This window comes from Leptosomus discolor, chromosome 1, assembly GCF_034619465.1.
Source record: "Leptosomus discolor isolate bLepDis1 chromosome 1, bLepDis1.hap2, whole genome shotgun sequence".
Lineage (NCBI taxonomy): Eukaryota > Metazoa > Chordata > Aves > Leptosomiformes > Leptosomidae > Leptosomus > Leptosomus discolor.
In genome coordinates, this window is record NC_141391.1 from 144,612,946 (window position 1) to 144,631,021 (window position 18,076).

At 41.4% G+C, this 18,076-nt stretch overlaps 1 protein-coding gene across 1 annotated transcript; it reads left to right on the top strand.

Moving 5' to 3' along the window:
- Positions 1–1,044: 1,044 nt before the first annotated feature.
- CMAS (cytidine monophosphate N-acetylneuraminic acid synthetase) lies at positions 1,045–13,706 on the top strand. Its single transcript, XM_086466621.1, has 8 exons — positions 1,045–1,217; positions 3,983–4,125; positions 4,340–4,495; positions 7,202–7,335; positions 8,632–8,726; positions 9,499–9,670; positions 11,535–11,685; positions 12,404–13,706. The coding sequence occupies exons 1-8, from the start codon at positions 1,045–1,047 to the stop codon at positions 12,676–12,678; spliced, it is 1,299 nt and encodes a 432-aa protein (XP_086322747.1). The 3' UTR covers positions 12,679–13,706.
- Positions 13,707–18,076: the final 4,370 nt, after the last annotated feature.

Consider the following 18,076-nt stretch of genomic DNA (forward strand, 5'->3'; position numbering starts at 1 on the left):
CGGGGCTCGCCGGTCCCGGAGCGAAATCGCCTCAAACCCGCGTCCGGTGTGCCGGCAGGGAACGCGGCTGCACCCGAGGCGGGCTGCGGTTTTTTTAATGTGCATTAAGTGTATTACACAGAGGTGCCCGGCCACGTTCCCAGCGCAGGGCGCTGCGGACCCTCCATCCCGCCCCGAAGGCGTTACCTGAGGAGAGGCTCGGCATCCCCCCTCTCCCAGCCCGGGACAGCGCTTTGCGGGTACCCCGTGCCAGAAAGGGGACCGCGCCCTCCCTCCACAGGCAGGGAGATAGGCATCTGCCCCCCACCTCGTCCAGACTGGGGGGTACCGGGGGCTAGACCCCTTCGTCCTCACTATAAGAGGCGCACTGAGGTGCTAGAGCGTGTCCAGAGAAGGGCAACGAGGCTGGTGAAGGGTCTGGAGAACAGGTCTTAGGAAGAGCGGCTGAGGGAACTGGGGCTGTTCAGTCTGGAGAAGAGGAGGCTGAGGGGAGACCTGATCGCTCTCTACAGCTACCTGAGAGGAGGTGGTAGTGAGGTGGGGGTCGGTCTCTTCTGCCAAGTACGAAGCGATAGCACAAGAGGAAACGGCCTCAAGTTGCGCCAGGGGAGGTTTAGATTGGACATTAGGAAAAACTTCTTCACCGAAAGGGCTGTCAAGCACCGGAACAGGCTGCCCAGGGAAGCGGTTGAGTCACCACCTCTGGAGGTATTTAACAGGCGTGTAGATGTGGTGCTTAGGGACATGGTTTAGTGGGCAGGGCGGTGCCCGGCTGACCGCTGCACTTGATGATCTCAGCGGTCTTTTCCGCCTTTAATGCCTCTCCGCACCCAGACCGCCGCCTTTTGCCGCCGTCCCCACCCTCCCCCTCAACGGCCTCCCGCCCTGTGTGCCCGCCCCCTATCCAGCGCGCAGGCGCGGCAGAGCGGCCGCCCCGCCCCGGAGGCGGACTACACTTCCCAGCATACACGTTCGGCGGCGGGGGGGGGGGGGTGGGAAGGGCGCGCGGCAGGGAGCGCCCCGGGGCGAGGTGAGGGTTAGGAGATGGACCGCGGCGCGGAGGCGGGCGAGGGGCGGCCGCGCGCCCACCTGGCCGCGCTGGTGCTGGCGCGCGGCGGCAGCAAGGGGATCCCGCTGAAGAACATCAAGCTGCTGGCGGGGGTGCCGCTCATCGGCTGGGTCCTGCGCGCCGCCGCCGACGCCGGCGTCTTCCACAGGTGCGCATGCGCCTTCTCCCCCGCCTCCCCTCCGGCGGGAGGGTGGGCTGCGCGCCTTGGCGGGCGGCGGGTCTCAGACTGGGGCGGGGGTGCTGAGGGGGCACACGCACACCACCCCCCCACCCCCCCCCACCCCCCCCCGAGCGGGGAGGGGCGGGCGGGGGAGCGGCCCCCCCGCCTGCAGCAGGCTCCCCGGGCAGGTCTCCCTTCGCAGCCGGCTTCTCCCCGGCAGGCTCCGAGGCTCGGTGGCGGCGGCCGGCCGTGGCGGTGGGGCGGTTGGTCTGGCCCGGGGCGCCTACAGCCTCGCTGGAACTGCTCCCGCGGGTTCGTGAATGGAGGCGGGTGTGCGGGAGGAAGCCCGCCCCGGGGACCGGGGGGCGCCGTTAACGTGGCGGCAGGGCGTGGATCGGGCTGGGCGAGCAGGCGGTGCCCCGCCGTGAGCTCCGCCGTGCCCTCCCGGTGAGGGTGAGCGGCGGAGGAAGGAGGGAGTCAACGTCTTACAGCACAGTAATTTGAAATTAAAGTTCTTCTGATTGGTGGTTGGGAGCCACTAGTTGATGATGATTGCCAGTAAGCGTTGACACTTTGACTTTATTGGCTTTATTGACTTTATTGGCTGCATTAAATGAAGCTGACAGGTGGCAGGTAGTCTCCCATGAATCATTGAATCATAGGATGACTTTGGTTGGTGGTCATCTGGTTCCACCCATCTGTTTCCGCTCCAAGGCTGTCATCTGTTTCCACCCACTGGTGGTCATCTGGTGCCACTCCCAAGGATGAAGACCCCACAGCCTTTCAGGGCACTGGTTCCAGTGACTGATAGCCCTCATGGCTGAAAAAATTGTTTTGTGATTGTCTAATTGGCACTTCTGTTCTTGCGGTTTGTGTGTCCTCTCACTGCACTCGTCCAGGAAAAGTTTTGCTGGTTTTTTTCTACCTGCCTACCAGGTACTTGAAGGGGGCAATAAAGTCACCCCTTTGCATTCTCTTCATAAGACTGAATGGAGATGGCTAGCTCACATCTCCTGGCATGCACGTGCTCCCAGGCCCCAGTTGTCTTGTTGGCTCTTGGCTGGGCTTGCTCGAGTTTTTCTTTCTTTCGTCAGGGAGCATTCACAGCTGGACACAGCCCATCAGAGGCAGTCTCCTAAATGTCAAGTGGAAGGAAATAATCATGAGTGCCCATGTGACACAGAACAGAAGCTCAGTTTGTGGCAAAGCGCGCACAACCTTGGTAGCAATAATTGGGGCTATATAGAAACAAGTATGTTGTGAGTGTTAAGAATATGAGCGTTACAAATTTCTTTTTTACGCCAAAATAAAATGGGACACACATACTGATAAACTTAATTAAAACCAGTGCATGGTTAGGATGCACTTGGTACGTAGCATACCTAGGTGCAGGTTCCCAATGCAAATCTACTGCATTATGCTCAGAGCAGGGACTTGATGTAGTCAAGTAGAAAAGTAGCTCAGATAGATTCAGGGCTAGAAGTAAGCACGAGCCTTCCGTATCTCATAGCTGCTGTACCATTATCTTTTTTACTGTGTCTGAAAAGCAGAGGAGGCATCACTGACTTGGTTCCATTTTTAATAAAGAAGTAGTCAAAAATGCTTCTGATTTAGATTACTGATAATTACTTAGTGCATATGAATCCCTGTGCTTAATGACCTGTGTTGGATACAGGGCGACCTCCTCGTTTTGGCATCTGAATTTGCCCACCAGGAAGCCAGTTACGGTAATGTAGCCTAACTCAGAGGCATAGCAGGTGTATTAGATGGAAGTGCGCTAGGTGCTCTAGTCACCTTTGAAACAGCTGTGCTGACAGGGTACATGTTAAGACAACAAAACTCTGTTAGTTGAATGGGGAGTGTATGTTTCAGCTAAACAGCTTAAAGCAGTTTATGGAAAATACCTCTTCTGCATTTGTTCACATGGGTATGACTTGACCTTGTGGACGCTGTCATACATATTTTTATTCTGATGATCCTGTGATGTCTTTGGATGAAAAAACTTAACTAAAGCACCATTTGCTATCTACAGTGCATTGAGAATGCCAGGGTTGCTGAGAGAAGGGTTGTTTTTCATCGTTTTTTATATCTCACATGCTTTTTTGTTAAAATGATGGCAGCAGCAGTAGCCTCGCAGTGCTCAGCCAGTGTTTATCATCACGCAGTATTCAGACTTAGCCCTTCCTTTTGTAAATGTTTGTTATCCCTGAACAATCACAATCTTGCTTTACCAGTGTTGAAGGTTTTCTGTGCCAAAACATATGTGGTTGTAACTTGAACAGCTCTTACTTAGGGATTGTAGGGATCCTAATTAACACATTTTAAAACACTTGCAGAATAAGCTAATCTTCTGTGGTTTTACTTCTTGTCAGCCTTGTTTCTGAACTCCTGAATTATTTTTGAACGCCTCATTCAGCCCATTCGCAATTCATCGAGCTATTAAAGTGTGTCACAAATTGTGGCGTATTGATACTGGATTTTTCTGGTAACATTCCGAATTTTATGTTGCTTAAGCTTCCTACGTGGAAGGTGGTAGATCAAGCACCCTACAGTATTAAACTGAAGCGCAACTCCACCTTGAGATTTTACAGTCTGGTGAATGTGTGTACTTTATCCCTATTGTTAAAAGTTAGAACTAGTTCCTTTCATCGCAAGGTGTAGTACACACGTAAGCAGGGGTTAGATTATGGCAGGCAAGTCAAGGGTACTGGGATTTATTCTTTATATTCATTTCGGTCACTGTCTGCCAACAGCATATGGGTTTCTACAGACCATGATGAAATTGAGAAGGTTGCGAAGCAGTTTGGCGCTCAAGTTCATCGCAGAAGTCCCGAAGTTTCTCAAGACTCCTCAACTTCTCTAGAAGCTATCAGAGAGTTTCTTAATCATCATCATGGTAAATCAGTAATGAAATACGCTGAGCTTTTACGTTGTGGCCTAGAGGGATGATGCGCTTATTATTCAGAAAAATAAGTAAAGCCTTTAGTAATTAAAAGCTAGAAAGGTTCTCTTTTTTTTTTTTTTTGGTGGCATCCGCTCATACCACACTTTGCAATTGCGTATATTAAAAATATTCATTGTTTCATAAATGTTTCTTTCTTTTTCTTTAGAGGTTGATATTGTAGGAAATATTCAAGCAACATCTCCCTGTTTACATCCCAGTGATCTTATAAAAGTGGCAGATCTGATCCAGAAGGAGGGGTTTGATTCTGTCTTCTCTGTTGTGAGACGGCATCAATTTAGATGGAGCGAGGTAAAAAAAGGAGGTAATATTTAGCTGTTTCTGGTTACAGTTATACTTAATCAAACTTTTTTTTCAAATTTTTTTTTTTGATACCCATGGTATTTACATTAGGAAGTGATACCAGAGGCAGGGGTTGAGTTCTTGGAGAGATGTGAGATGGCTTAGAAATTCCTTTCTAAGTAGTGCTGTTTTGAATTTACTGATCATTGCTTAGCATTTCTGTAATTGTTCTGTAGAAGTGGTAAGGCATTAAAAATTAAAATGTTATTAACTTATCTAGGCTCCAAATATAGCTCCCCAAAACTTTACATGTTAACTTCTGCTTGGTGGGTATTCATATGTATGTAGACATGACACTGAGGTCTTGTCTTAGGTACTGCAGAGTAAGAACAAACACTCTCATACTTAACAAATGGCAAATAACGTGAGGTAAAGTCTTAGTGTAGGTGAGATGGCAACCTCTTAGCCTGGAGACTTAGGGTTTGTTGCAGCCTGGTAATTTGGCTGCCAACTTACGTCAAATTGCAAACTGCCTTTTGAGGAGTCATGAGGGCTGAACTCACGTTAATTAGCTCATACAGAAGAAAACTACATTTTCCCTAAGAAAATATGCCTCTCAGCTACAGCTGCCTAGATGACTAAAGACTGAACTCTTACAACTAAAGATTGTACCTTGTTGTCGCTATAGAAGTACCTTTTGTCCTGGTACAAAGAAATATTCCAAGTATTATCTATGTTGGTTTTGGTTTTGTGATTAAAGCAGAAACGTTTGCTTCTTTTTCTAAAAATGATTAGTTCGGATACTGTCACATTGTTATTTTCATTTTTTAAACATGAACTTGTTAGTCAGACATTACAGTTATCCTGTTGAGATATAAATTGCTTCAGATGAAAAATTTCTTTGTTTGCAAAGCATCATGCTGTAACAGAGCATGTGAAATAAATGAAGCTTGGCATTAGAGATGGAATAAAAGTTAGGCCCTGGTTTAGAATGAACTTGAACATTCTCATTGTTCCTCATAAGAGGAAAAATAATGTGACACAGTTCGTTCATAAAATGTAAGAGGAGTATCAAAATCGTGGATGGCAGTTTCTGATCCTTTGCATTGCACTTTAGGCAACCAAGTGAAAGACCACTTCACATCTTGAGATGCTAGAATGGACATCTGTGAAAGACTAAACCTCATTTGGATGTACCACGTGGCTTTCTGAAGTGATGGTGTGCCACCTAGTCTCTATAGGTAGATTATTAGAATAAAAAAGCCTCAAGGCCTACCTAAAAGAGCAGATAATTCTTCAGTATCAAATGTCATCTAAAGTCTTTTAATGTGGTGAGAGATAAAGAATCATTCAGTTGCAAGAATTATATGCAAGAGGAACAAGGAACACGTTGTGCAAATATTAGCAGCTTAGCAAAAAGCAAGTGGCCTTTCAGGAATGTGGTGATTCAGGTGACAGTGGTTTGCAGGCCCTTTATACAGTTTGGTATTGTACTTTTTTTTTTTTTTTCTTGTTTTCCAGACAGCTTTAAAGTGCTGATCATGTTAAAAGAATTTTATATCTTTTCCTGTGTATTTCTGTTGTTCCTTCTGCATTAAGGTGTTACATTGATGCACCCTAAAAGAGAAAGGTGTCTCTCTGACTGGAAATATTTCCTTCATTGAGCACAAAGCTCCAGTGTGTTTATGAAATACAAGGTGTGTGTAAATACTAAAGCCTCAAGATGTTTTGGGTGTTAGAGAATGCTCTCGTAACTTTTTCATGGTTACTAGATCATGAGACCTGGTTAATTTTAGCTGCTTTGCGCATGTGAATTTGGGTGGTGTAAGGACAGAGGTCTCTGGTCCTTGGTTCGGTTTCAGCTACGTGCACTAGTGATGGTGATAACTATGGGAACTTATGAGATCGTGTTTGTTCAAAGATACACATTTGCTTATTTGTGGACATTGGTTAAACCACTTATGAAAAGTTAATATCATGTGTATCCTTAAAGAGGAAGTATTTTGGAGAAGCGACAAGACGTTTTCACAGGCAAAATTTCTTCTCGCATGTTCTCTTTTCACCTTTCAGATTTCAGGTTTGTCTTCTCAGTTCTTGGAGTTCATTCAGGGCATTCCTGGGTTTAGGTATAGGTAGTTGAATGGGGGTTTTTTGCGTTTACCCTCACTGTGAGTTAAACCCCTTCCTCTTGTGTACTAGGAGATAGAGTACAGAAAGAGGCAAGGACAGTCTAGAACGATGTTCCCCCTACTCCTATTTTGGTGGGGCACTGGCAGCATTCAAGGCCAGGCTGGATGGGGCTTTGGTCTGGTGGAAGGTGTCCCTGCCTATGGCAGGGGGGTTGGAACTAAGTGGTCTTTAAGGTCCTCTCCAACCAAAAGCATTCTGTGATTCTAGTAACCAGGTTTGGAGCTCATGACTTCTCAGGTTTGTTTTTTTTTTGTGGATTTTTTTTGTTCGTTTTGTTTTATTTTTAAGGTGGAATGTAAAATTTCCTTTTCCTCTGCTAGAGATGCAGGGCAGTCCTCTGGTTTGTTATCCACAGTTCCAAGAAGGAGCAAGTAATTCAGCAATTCTTTATAAAGTTAAACAATGACAGGCAATAACAAAAGATGTTGATGACTGAATTGTGTCCTTAATTTTTCAACAGAAGGCTATTTAAAGATAGTTAAGTGACTCTGAACAGAGATTCTGGAAAACTTAATATGTTTTTTTTCTCTGTTAACAGAAAACAAAATGACAGAACCCCAAAACCTGAATCCAGCAAAACGGTACCGAAGGCAAGATTGGCCTGGGGAGCTGTATGAAAATGGCTCATTTTATTTTGCCAAGAGGCATTTGATTGAGAAAGGCTATTTGCAGGTTAGTGCTTCTGTTTTTCATGCTGTTTAGAACAGCACACCTTTTACACTTGTTACAGAGTGTTCTGAATTCAATAATGTATTTATATTTCTGATGCAGTCAGTATGAAGTTACAGCACTTTGACATCAGGACAGTTTGCTTATTTGTAACTTAACAGGGCTAGCTGTAGCTAGGGCAGTTCCAGTAACAGCATCCTCCATGGCAAATACGTTTATACAAGCAATATTGAGTAGTAAGTAGCTATAAGCCTAAAGCAATACAGCCCTGACTATCACATCCGTTCGCCAGGGTGTATGTGCATATCTTGCATTTCATTTTAGTGGTACTAAGGGTGTGAAACTGGCCTTCATGCAGCGTTGTAGGCTTCTCATATAATCTATAAATTTGTGTTCTTGGCCAGTTTAGTCCTATGGCAGTTTTGTACTGTAACTTAAACAGGGGTTTTTTACCTTTCCTGATGTTTACATCCCAGTGTATTAATGCAGAACAAACGGATTTACTTCAGCTTTTGTTTTGTTTGTCTACAAGAATGGTGTCTTAGTTTTCTCATGCAAGACAAGCTCTCCATCTTACAGAACATTTCCAGTATTTGTCAGCAGAACTGAAAAAAAGCCCAGTGTAGGTTATTTCCATATTTCTAACGGGAATACTTTACTAGGTACATCAAGAATACCAGGTTCTTCTTGCTTTTCCAGATACCTCACTAATGCAGAGATTATAGATTTAGATCTCTATAGTTTGCACACACCCATGCAGTGCCAGCTAGTGCCGTGTGGACTTGGAAACATTGATCTGAATAGTATAATTGTGTTGAATTCTACATTTTATGAAGGCTGGGCCACTAACTCTCTGAGGATCAGGGCTTCTAATTTTTTTTAATTACATTGGGGTGTGGTGGATATTTTTCCAGATGAAATCAAGTCTTTGTGTAGATAGTGAACAAAAAATAAGCACACTCTTACTAAGTGAATGCTGAAAGTATTACCATTTTATTGTATTGAAAGACCTAGTAAAATCAGTGTTACATAATGACTGTAATGCATAACATCTTTCTTGCATGCTTTCTCTAGTTGTAAAATGAAAATACTTATTAACCATTGCCTATAGAAAGTTGTTTCAAGTGCTTGGTTCTTTGTCACTGGCAAAAACATCGTTGTAGATGGTTCACTTTTATATAAGCTGTGGTGACCACTGTGTAACCAAGTACTTCACTTTCATTACATGGTATTAAATTGTACAGCTTTCTGTTTGTATTAACCCAAGCAGAAAATTTTAATGAGTTCTGTTTTATTTAGGGTGGTAAAATGGCCTACTATGAAATGCGTGCAGAGCACAGTGTGGATATTGATATAGACATTGATTGGCCTATTGCGGAGCAGAGAGTATTGAGGTAAAAGCGCTTTTTATTCCTTTATTGCTTTGATATCGCTCAGTGTTTCGAAGTGTGGTCATGCGTATTCATAAAGTGCGTAATGTAAGTGATCAAAATCAAAGATAATTGGACAACTTTATTTCCACCCATCATTTTTTCCTATCTCTGTTGAAATCATCTGAATTGCCTTTGCTGTATGTGGGTTTTTTTGGTTTTGTTTTTTTTTTCAAAAGTTCAGCTTGGGGAGAAGTGTAAGTTCCACTGTACCATAGCAATGTGTTAGCATCATCTCTGGCTTTTCCAGCTGAGTTATCTCAGTCCTAGGCTTCCATGGTCTGCACCGCACTTATGGATGCACGTTACTGAGAGCGTTAGTGTAGGAGGAATGAGCTGATTACATCTTGCCAGCTGCCTTTTCTTTGCAGCTGCTCTGCATCTCTCTAAGGAAATAATGGGCAGGAATGGAATAGGTTTTCTGTGCCTTTCTCTTCTTTCACCCCATGCCGGTTTTCCCCCAGATAAGTGCTACAGAACATAACCTTTTATTCTAAGGAAATAAATCTCATTCTAATTTTTAAATGAACAACATAACTGAGCTGTCTTTTGGATCATTCTGGGTTTTTTTTGAAGAGGGAGAATATAGTCGGAGAGTGACAATGATGAGAAAAGACATTAGAAAAAAAGAATTTCAAAGCGAGTTCTTCTGTCTGAAGATCACAATTGTACTTGAAATATTTGGGTTTGAAGTCTGCAAAAACTTCCATTCTAAAAAGATAACTTTTTTGTCTAGCTTTGGATATTTTGGCAAAGAGCCGTTAAAAGAGGTGAAGCTATTGGTTTGCAGTGTGGATGGATGCCTGACAAATGGTCGCATTTATGTGACAGAAGATCAGAAGGAAATGGTCTCCTATGATTACAGAGATATTGTTGGTATCGATCTATTAAAGAAAAGAGGAATCCAGGTAAGTGTTCTGAAGTGTGAGGCTTTATGTCTGATGTAACCTGAACATTAAGAGATTCTAAACCCCTGCAGCCTATAAGCTTAAGTTTCTGCAGAGTGCTTGTGATCAGGCAGCATAATACATTGATTCAAGTTTGGGACAGATGTTGTTCTTGGATCCCTTAGAGGAAAATAAAAGTGTTTTGAGAAAGTTCTCAATCTCATTCACAGTAGCTATAATGTCTTTCTCTTTGTGTACTGGAGAATGTGGGAATAAATTTTTATGTTGTTTTGCTGGCACCAATCATGTCATTCTGTGTAGACTAGAGACACTCATTACTTGGAAGTCAGCTTTACTGAGCAGGGATGTGTTGGTACCTCTTGGCTATAGAAGAGGAAGAAATACGCAGGCAAATTAGCTGGTTCATCCTAGATCACCTGTGATAGTTGCAAAGAGGGGAGATCAAATTCCAGACACTTCTGTCTCCCTAGTTGTTTCAACCATAACTTATGTGCTTTGAAGTTGTAAGAATTCAGTGTAAATGAAAAACTGAAACAACACAGATTGTAACATGGCTACTTTCACTATTATGATTGATTTTTATTTCTGATACTAAATTCTGCTGGTCTGAATCTTTGCTTGCATTTATGTAAAATTAATCGGGATATTTTCTGTCTGTGCCACTGGCTTTGATAAAGCTAGAAGAATTTTTCTGGAGTAAGACCTAAGTACAGATTTAGGCTGCTGTCAAAGAGCCTTAACTCAGTTCCGTTGCAGATAGAGATAGGCATGGATAAGACAAAGGTAGCTATATGCCAAGTAGAGTTCTCCAGATACGTTTTTGGAGTCTCTGTTGTAGGATCTTTTTTTTTTCTAATGCGCTAGACGAGACGTTCAAGACATACTTTGATGCAGCTGTTGCTGCCGTGGGGCAGTGAAATGGAGTACGTGGTTTTTCAAAACTTGCTCAGCTTCATTTTCTGTGAGGCGAACGGGGGAGGAGGCTTGTAATAGTCATTTTGTTGCCCGTGGTAGCCCATTTCCGTACTTGCCGTGACTTAGAATCTTATGTTAAAAACCTCCTGGTCTTTGTGCTGCACTTCCTGTATTTCTAGTATATGTTGCTGATAGGCTCTTTGTGCACCACTCCTGTTCATTTTGTACTTAAAATCCGTGCCAAGTATTTGTTAGTATTTAGAAGCAATTTGGGAATGTAAGCTTGTCCACAGCTTGGACAGAAAACTTGGAGGGGTTGTGTCTGAGATTTTTATAAATCCTGCTGAATAATCTTCTTGGTTTAGTTTACCTTGTACATTGTTTCTGAAACTTTAAATTTGGAATGAATTTCTGGAGGTTAATGTGCTGTGCTACTTCCTTCTGTTTAGTGTTCTGTTAATGCTCTGAAGTCCTACTGCAAATAAAATGATGTTATTAGGTAGAAGAGTCACAGAAAATGGTTCATAATATTATCATGTAACACAAATATTACATAAATCTTCCTTGGGAATTCTTTTATTCCCTACCGTGGCTTAATTAGATGATACTGCACTAGGTAGTCAGCTTGGCACTGTACTGTGGTGTCCAGTATTTTATTTGGTACATGTTGCATTTAAAGAGACAAATACAAATTTCTTGTTTTGAACCTCAGGGAAGCTTACAGGATGGTTTTTCACTTTCTCAAAGCAACTTCAAGACTGTAATGTGGTTTTGGACGTTGATCACTTCTGCTTTGAGTTTTGATTGAAGCAACCAGTTATTCAATGTTTTTCTGATATCTGAGAGAGAGCTTCTATGAGCAAAATTTCTGCTGTTTTTTTAATAAATCAACTACACATCTTATTTCTTTGCATGTAGAAATTATTCTGACTTGACTTTATTTGAATAGGTTCGACTCATCTCTGAAAGAGATTGTTCAAAAACACTGTCAGCCGTGCAGCTGGGATGTATAGCAAAAGTTAGTGCAACAAATAAATTACAAGTCCTGGAGGACTGGCAAAAAGACATGGATTTGAGCTGGAAAGAAGTCGCTTACTTAGGTCAGTTCCTTTTTTTGGTAGTAAAATCTCATATAATATACATGAATACAAACTTCATAGTGCTGCTCAGCTTCAAAACACTTTGCTTTGTTAATACACTGAACTTAATGGGACTGATGTGCAAGTTACAGTAGACAATTGCCAGAAGCAGGTATGTATTTTATGGCTTGTTAGGGTACAATCTAAATATTAAAGGCATTGATGAACCTGTGTCTAATTTGCTAAGAGAAGTCTTAGCTGTTTTTATAATGAGATTTAGGAAAGCTTTTGATATTACACAAGCATACAGTTACAGCTTACAATTTCAAACTTATTCTAGTTCAGTTCAGGTGGAGATTGTATAGATTATCTTCTGAAATGGAAACAAGAAATGGTCAGAATTAAAAGCCATATGATTCTGTAGAAAACTGTATTTTGGTCACAGCTGAAGTGTATAGTGCTGTAAATGCTTATTCAGTTGCTCAAATAATTTTACTGCTCTTAAAAGTACCATTCTCTTGCCTGAAGACTATGTGATGTGTGATCAGTGTTTACATGTATCACTAAGATTTTCCAAGCACTGACTCACATGTGCAAAGTGCTGTTGAGCTGCCGAGATGAAAACTGTGGCAAGAATACAAATTTAAAAAAACAGATTAATCTGTATGCAGAAAAGTATTGAGTTTGCTCAGTTTTTCCCCACTGTGATATTTGCCTTGTCTGTCATCTTTCTCAATAGGAAATGAAGAGTCTGATGTGGAATGCCTGAAGAAAGCTGCCATGAGTGGTGTCCCTGCTGATGCTTGTGCAGTTGCTCAGAAGGCTGCTGGTTATATTTGTAAAAGCAACGGTGGCTGTGGAGCTGTCCGGGAGTTCGCAGAACACATATTCCTGTTGTTAGAAAAAGTGAACTCTGCCAGGAAGCAAATGGAAGAAATGAGTTCAGCAGGAAAGGGAACAGGGGGAAAAGAGAACAGCAGGAGAGGAAATGAGGAACTAATGAGAAAAGAGTGACACAGTTGGTCACTTCTGCTTTTCTTCCTCTCTCAGTAAGTCTGGATCCCAAAGGATGGCTTATCTTTCAGGTTTTACATTGCAGTAGAGTTAAAAAGATGTTTGCCTCTAATTTAAGGTTCCGCTTTGATTAAGTGCTGATATTCATGATTGTATGCTGATAATCATGATCATATTCATGATTATTTTAAAAGCCATTTAAGTGCAATGGAAGGAACGCTATGAAAGGTAGCGTCCTGTAAATCTACTCTTAATCATTAGACCTGTCCTACAGGAATAGTGTGTCTTTATTTCATAAACCAAATATTTTCAGATGATTTTGTATCACACTGTGATTTGTAATTCAGACTCTCCCCCCCAAAAAAAATTCTGTCAGTTTTGCTTGTTTGGTTTACATTTCCTCTATCAAATGTTGACATGATGTAGTGTTGTGCTTGGTTTTTACAAGATTCGTCTCTAGTAAGGAAGAGTTTTAGCATATGCTGGAGAGGTCAGGTGTAAAATAACTGACACTTCTTGCTGTATTTTTAAAAGACAGCTCAGCTACTGTAAAACCAGTTTAATATTAGTATTAGTTAAGAAAAGCACTTAAGCATGTGTTCAGTTTTAAGCTCATTAATAATTAAATGGCATTTGGAATTGTGCCTCTTATCTTTGAATCTGTTTATATTGGGTTTTGTTGAAGTGCTTAAATTAACATACCCAAATGCTTTGCCATATTTGAAGTTAATGGGAAATTTAACTTTGAGATCTTTCCTTTGCAGAAACTCCGTTTCGTTCTATGAAGGCTTTATTACAACCACTGATGAGGAAAAAAAAATCTTTAATGTTTGTTGTATAGAAAAGTCATTTGTTTAAAAAAAAAAGTAGTTGCTGATTGTGGATTTATATAAAATACATATTCAGACTGTATTTAGCATGTTAATTTAAAGCTGCTATATATGTATGTTTGTATTTATGGAAAATACAATTTCTACTGTGTCTTGATTTAAAGAACTTGGTATCCGTAAAAATTTGTAGAACTGACACTAAACTTATGCATCAGTTTTCAATCCTAGTATTTATCAGTGAGTCAAGTTCTGCCTTGGGTTATGCTAAAAAATAAAAAATACCTGTGGTACCAAGTTATTACTGAGGTGAATAATAATGGCTTGTCATTCTACTTTGTTTCTCTACTAAATAGACACTCCCAATATAATATCATGTGATATATTGCCCTCTGATTTAGCTTTGTGTTTCTTTCCTTTTACAAAGCAAAATTTTAAATGGAAATTCTTTTACTGCCTGTCTACAGTGGCAAGGTTAACAGGTGGGTAGTTCACTGTACTAATCAGCTCTTAAGTTATCATTTAAGTGATAACCTCCCTTCAGTGAGGCTTTAGGGTTGTGCACTGGATAAATCCCATGGACTTTGATAACAGGAGAGCCGTATTTTGGACAGAACTATGGACTTTGGTGTGGGTAGATGAATTATTTAAGTTGTATAGACTATGTGGTAAAGCTTCAGAAGTCCAAATTGGATAAACAATTCAGGTTTGATAATGTCATATAGAATTGGCCAAGTTTTTAGTTTCTTCACCTTGTCATTGTCAAGTAACTTGCTGACTTTGATTTCAAGAACAGTTTCCTGTGAATAGATAGCTTAAAACAAGGTGGCTGCGATGAACTTGTTTCCCATTCCTTTTATGTTAGAGGCAGCAAAAATATGAGTTAAGTGCAGTTATAACAGAAATACGAGTTGGCAGTAGTGTGTGTAACTTACAGTTTGAATCAAGAACTCTCCTATGTTTCAGCTGCTGTCTGAATGTGCTGCATATACATTGGGTCTCTACCCAAAATTTCTATGTGTATCAAAAATAAATGCAGAAACACTTTTGTATGAGTGTTGGTAATGAGCAGAAAGAAACAGTAGCTGATATATATGTGTTTTCACTTTGACAAACTCTTGGTTAGAAAAACGTAGTATAGTCTTACATTGAGCATATAGGAAGAATGTGGAGAATAAGAGAGCTGTAGAGACTATTTAAAAAATAAAGTATGTGTGAGGATATGGGACGTGCATGATCTGTTGCCTGAAAGGTTCAGGTTTGTATTGCCCACACTGTAAAGGAAAGCCTAACTATAAACTAGAGTAATATGAGGGATATCTTAAATACTCCTCTTGATTTTATAGAAGATCCTAAATCATATGAAGGATCTAGGGGTCACAGAGGCAGAGATAGCAAGGATAACTCTAGCAGTCACCTTAAAGGGGAAATCCCAGGTCCTGGGCAAGTTTCAAAAGTGTAATGTCTTTTGCTGATGCCTGCTGTGTCAGTACATATCCTGGCACCATGGCTGCCTTTCATTAGAGATGTGTAGTTCACTCAGAGTAGATTTCAGTGGTCATTTTTGTTATAGTGGGCTAATTTTGGAATAATCTCTTTTGGTCACGTGAGCACTTGGGGTTTTTTTACTTTAAATTGCCTAGTATATTCTAAAAAAATATCTTAGTGGGCTGTTTTATCATAAGTTTATGAAACTGAAAAAAAGTAAATTATGTAATAATTTGTAATAAGCTATTATGAAAAAAAATAGCTGATTACTTGAAATTTGAAATAAACAGTTTTCTTTAACCTTTTGAATATAGAATGATTATGGGGTGATTGATGATGAATTTGTGTACTGTAAATCACACTTCCCAGTTCATGTGCCACACAAATGGATTATATCTGATGAAGGTGGACAACTTTAATGCCCAAGTTAATCATATGCACACACAGTCAGTTACTCAAAATCTTCATCTTGATCTGGTCTTGGAGGCAAATGTGTCATTATGCTCTCTTAAATAAGCTTCTTTGCTTGCCTGCATTCCGTGTTTTCAAGTAGCTGGTTGCAGAGCGCTGTGTGCTTTGTGCCTGTGTTTGTGAGAAGGTGGGAATCATCTCTCTGTTTTCTGAGTTGTCAAAGCCAGCCCAGTATTGGGATAATCTTGTAAACTGAACATATTGAGAGTCACTTGGCAGGATGTTCTTGGAGAGAATTCCTGTTTTAGTTAGGCCTTGATCTCTGCTGGTTCGGGCCGTTTGGTGGCTTTTGCCAGGAGAGTTGAGAAGGATAGACAGTAATGTGTTGTCATTATATTTGCTGACTTTGGCACAAGGGGTAGGGGTTAGCCCTTCACCTACTTCTGACTCCATTTTTTTTTTTTAATCTGATCTTTGTCCTATTCGATATACGTTTCTTTCCAGTTCTGTGCTATTTCCTGTAGGGTGATCCAACGTGTTCTGACCTTAGTTCATTTCAAATCAATATGAATCATATAAAACTCAGTCTTTTCAGGTCAGAGATTTTGTAATACTCGGTGATTTGAAGTTCTTAATACTTTTAAAAGTTGATCACACATTCATTACGTAGCTCTTCCAGAGCCCATGTGGAAGTTGGGTTTTTTAATTATATTTTCTATTAGTATTCTTTTAAAACACTATTTCCTGTTTCCAGAAATAACTCCAAATGAGTCTAGTTACACCCAGCAGGATTAATTATCCTAAATGTCAGCATTACAATAGCAACAGTAAAGTATGTCCGGTGAAAGAAAAACACTCTATTAGGCATGAACCTGTTGCATAAATGAGTTAGAAAAACTTGTCATAATGCGCTTGTCTGAAAAATTTGTGGATGGTCGGTTTGTTTCTTGTTCCTGGACAGATTTGTCTATCCCCATTTCTGATCCCAGATACGTTCATGTATGTGGCTCTGGTTTAATAGAGATTTCATGCTGCTAGAAATACTGGAGGAAAGAGAAACATTTGGGAGCAGTCCCATTCTATAGCTGTCTCACAGACCTCTGTAGCATTACAGACCACTTGCCCTAAAAGGGCTGCATTATTTTCTTTTTGCAGAGGGAAGGGTTTTTTTAATTGTAAAAAAAAAAAAAAAGGTGTTACAGGGAATAAGCAGTCAGCAATGTGGAGGCAATGATACTAAATTATCCAGGTTAGTAAAGAGCAGGGGTGATGATAATGGATAGGTATATATAATAAAATGAGCCTAATAGAAAAAGACATATATAAAAAATATCCATTTTCTAATCAAGAAAAATATCTGTTAGTTTGAAGTGTGTGCTAGCAGTTAAAAAAGCAAACTGAGTTTTAGGAATTATTAGGAAAAGTGTGTAGATTAAGAAGGAGAAAAGGAATTAATTATTCCACTCTATAAATCAGTGATTTGCATGTATCTTGAATACCGCATGCTTTGTTTCTTACGTGTTAGAAGGTTGTAGCACTCAAAAGATTTGTGGGAGGATAAAACGGATGATGAAGAAATTGAGTTCAGTGTGAGCAACAGCCAAGTAAGAATTCTTCACTTCGGAAGAAGGATGACTGAAGGGAGTTGTGTTAGGTATCTGTAAGAGGGACAGGGAGCTAGGGAAAAACCACTGAAGAAACCAGCAGTGACCGAAAGAAAATGCCTAAGGATTAGAATTTTGCCAAGTTGTATTTGGCAGTGCTTTCCAGTTTCCCTGTGGCCTCAAAACATTTGCAGCTCATGGATTTCCACAGCTGGACGTGGCTTACAGACATTTATTAAACCTCAGCACACCTGAAACAGCATTTGGCCATATGTTCCAGGAGTCCGACACCTGATGTGGTTCCTCTGGTTCTGAACCTTGATTTCTTCCTCCTGTTTCTTGTATGGGAAACACCCAAGTGCATTTTTATCCTTATTTCACACTATACATCACAGAATCACAGAATGTTAGGGGTTGGAAGGGACCTCAAAAGATCATCTAGTCCAACCTCCCTGCCAGAGCAGGACCACCTAGAGCAGGTCACACAGGAACACGTCCAGGTGGGTTTTGAATGTCTCCAGAGAAGGAGACTCCACAACCTCTCTGGGCAGCTTGTTCCAGTGCTCTGTCACCTTCACAGTGAAAAAGATTTTCCTTATGTTAATGTGGAACCTCCTGTGCTCCAGCTTGCACCCGTTGCCCCTTGTCCTGTCATTGGACATCACAGAGAAGAGCCCGGCTCCATCCTCCTGACACTCGCCCTTTACATATTTATAAATATTAATGAGTCACCCCTCAGTCTTCTCCAAGCTGAAGAGACCTTCGTGGCTCTGCGCTGGACTCTTTCAAGCAGTTCCCTGTCCTTCCTGAACTGAGGGGCCCAGAACTGGACACACTATTCCAGATGGGGTCTCACCAGGGCAGAGTAGAGGGGGAGGAGAACCTCTCTCGACCTACTGACCACACCCCTTCTGATACACCCCAGGATGCCATTGGCTTTCTTGGCCACGAGGGCACCTTGCTGGCTCATGACCATCCTGCTGTCCATCAGGACCCTCAGGTCCCTTTCCCCTACGCTACTCTCTAACAGCTCAGTCCCCAACCTATACTGGTACATGGGGTTGTTCT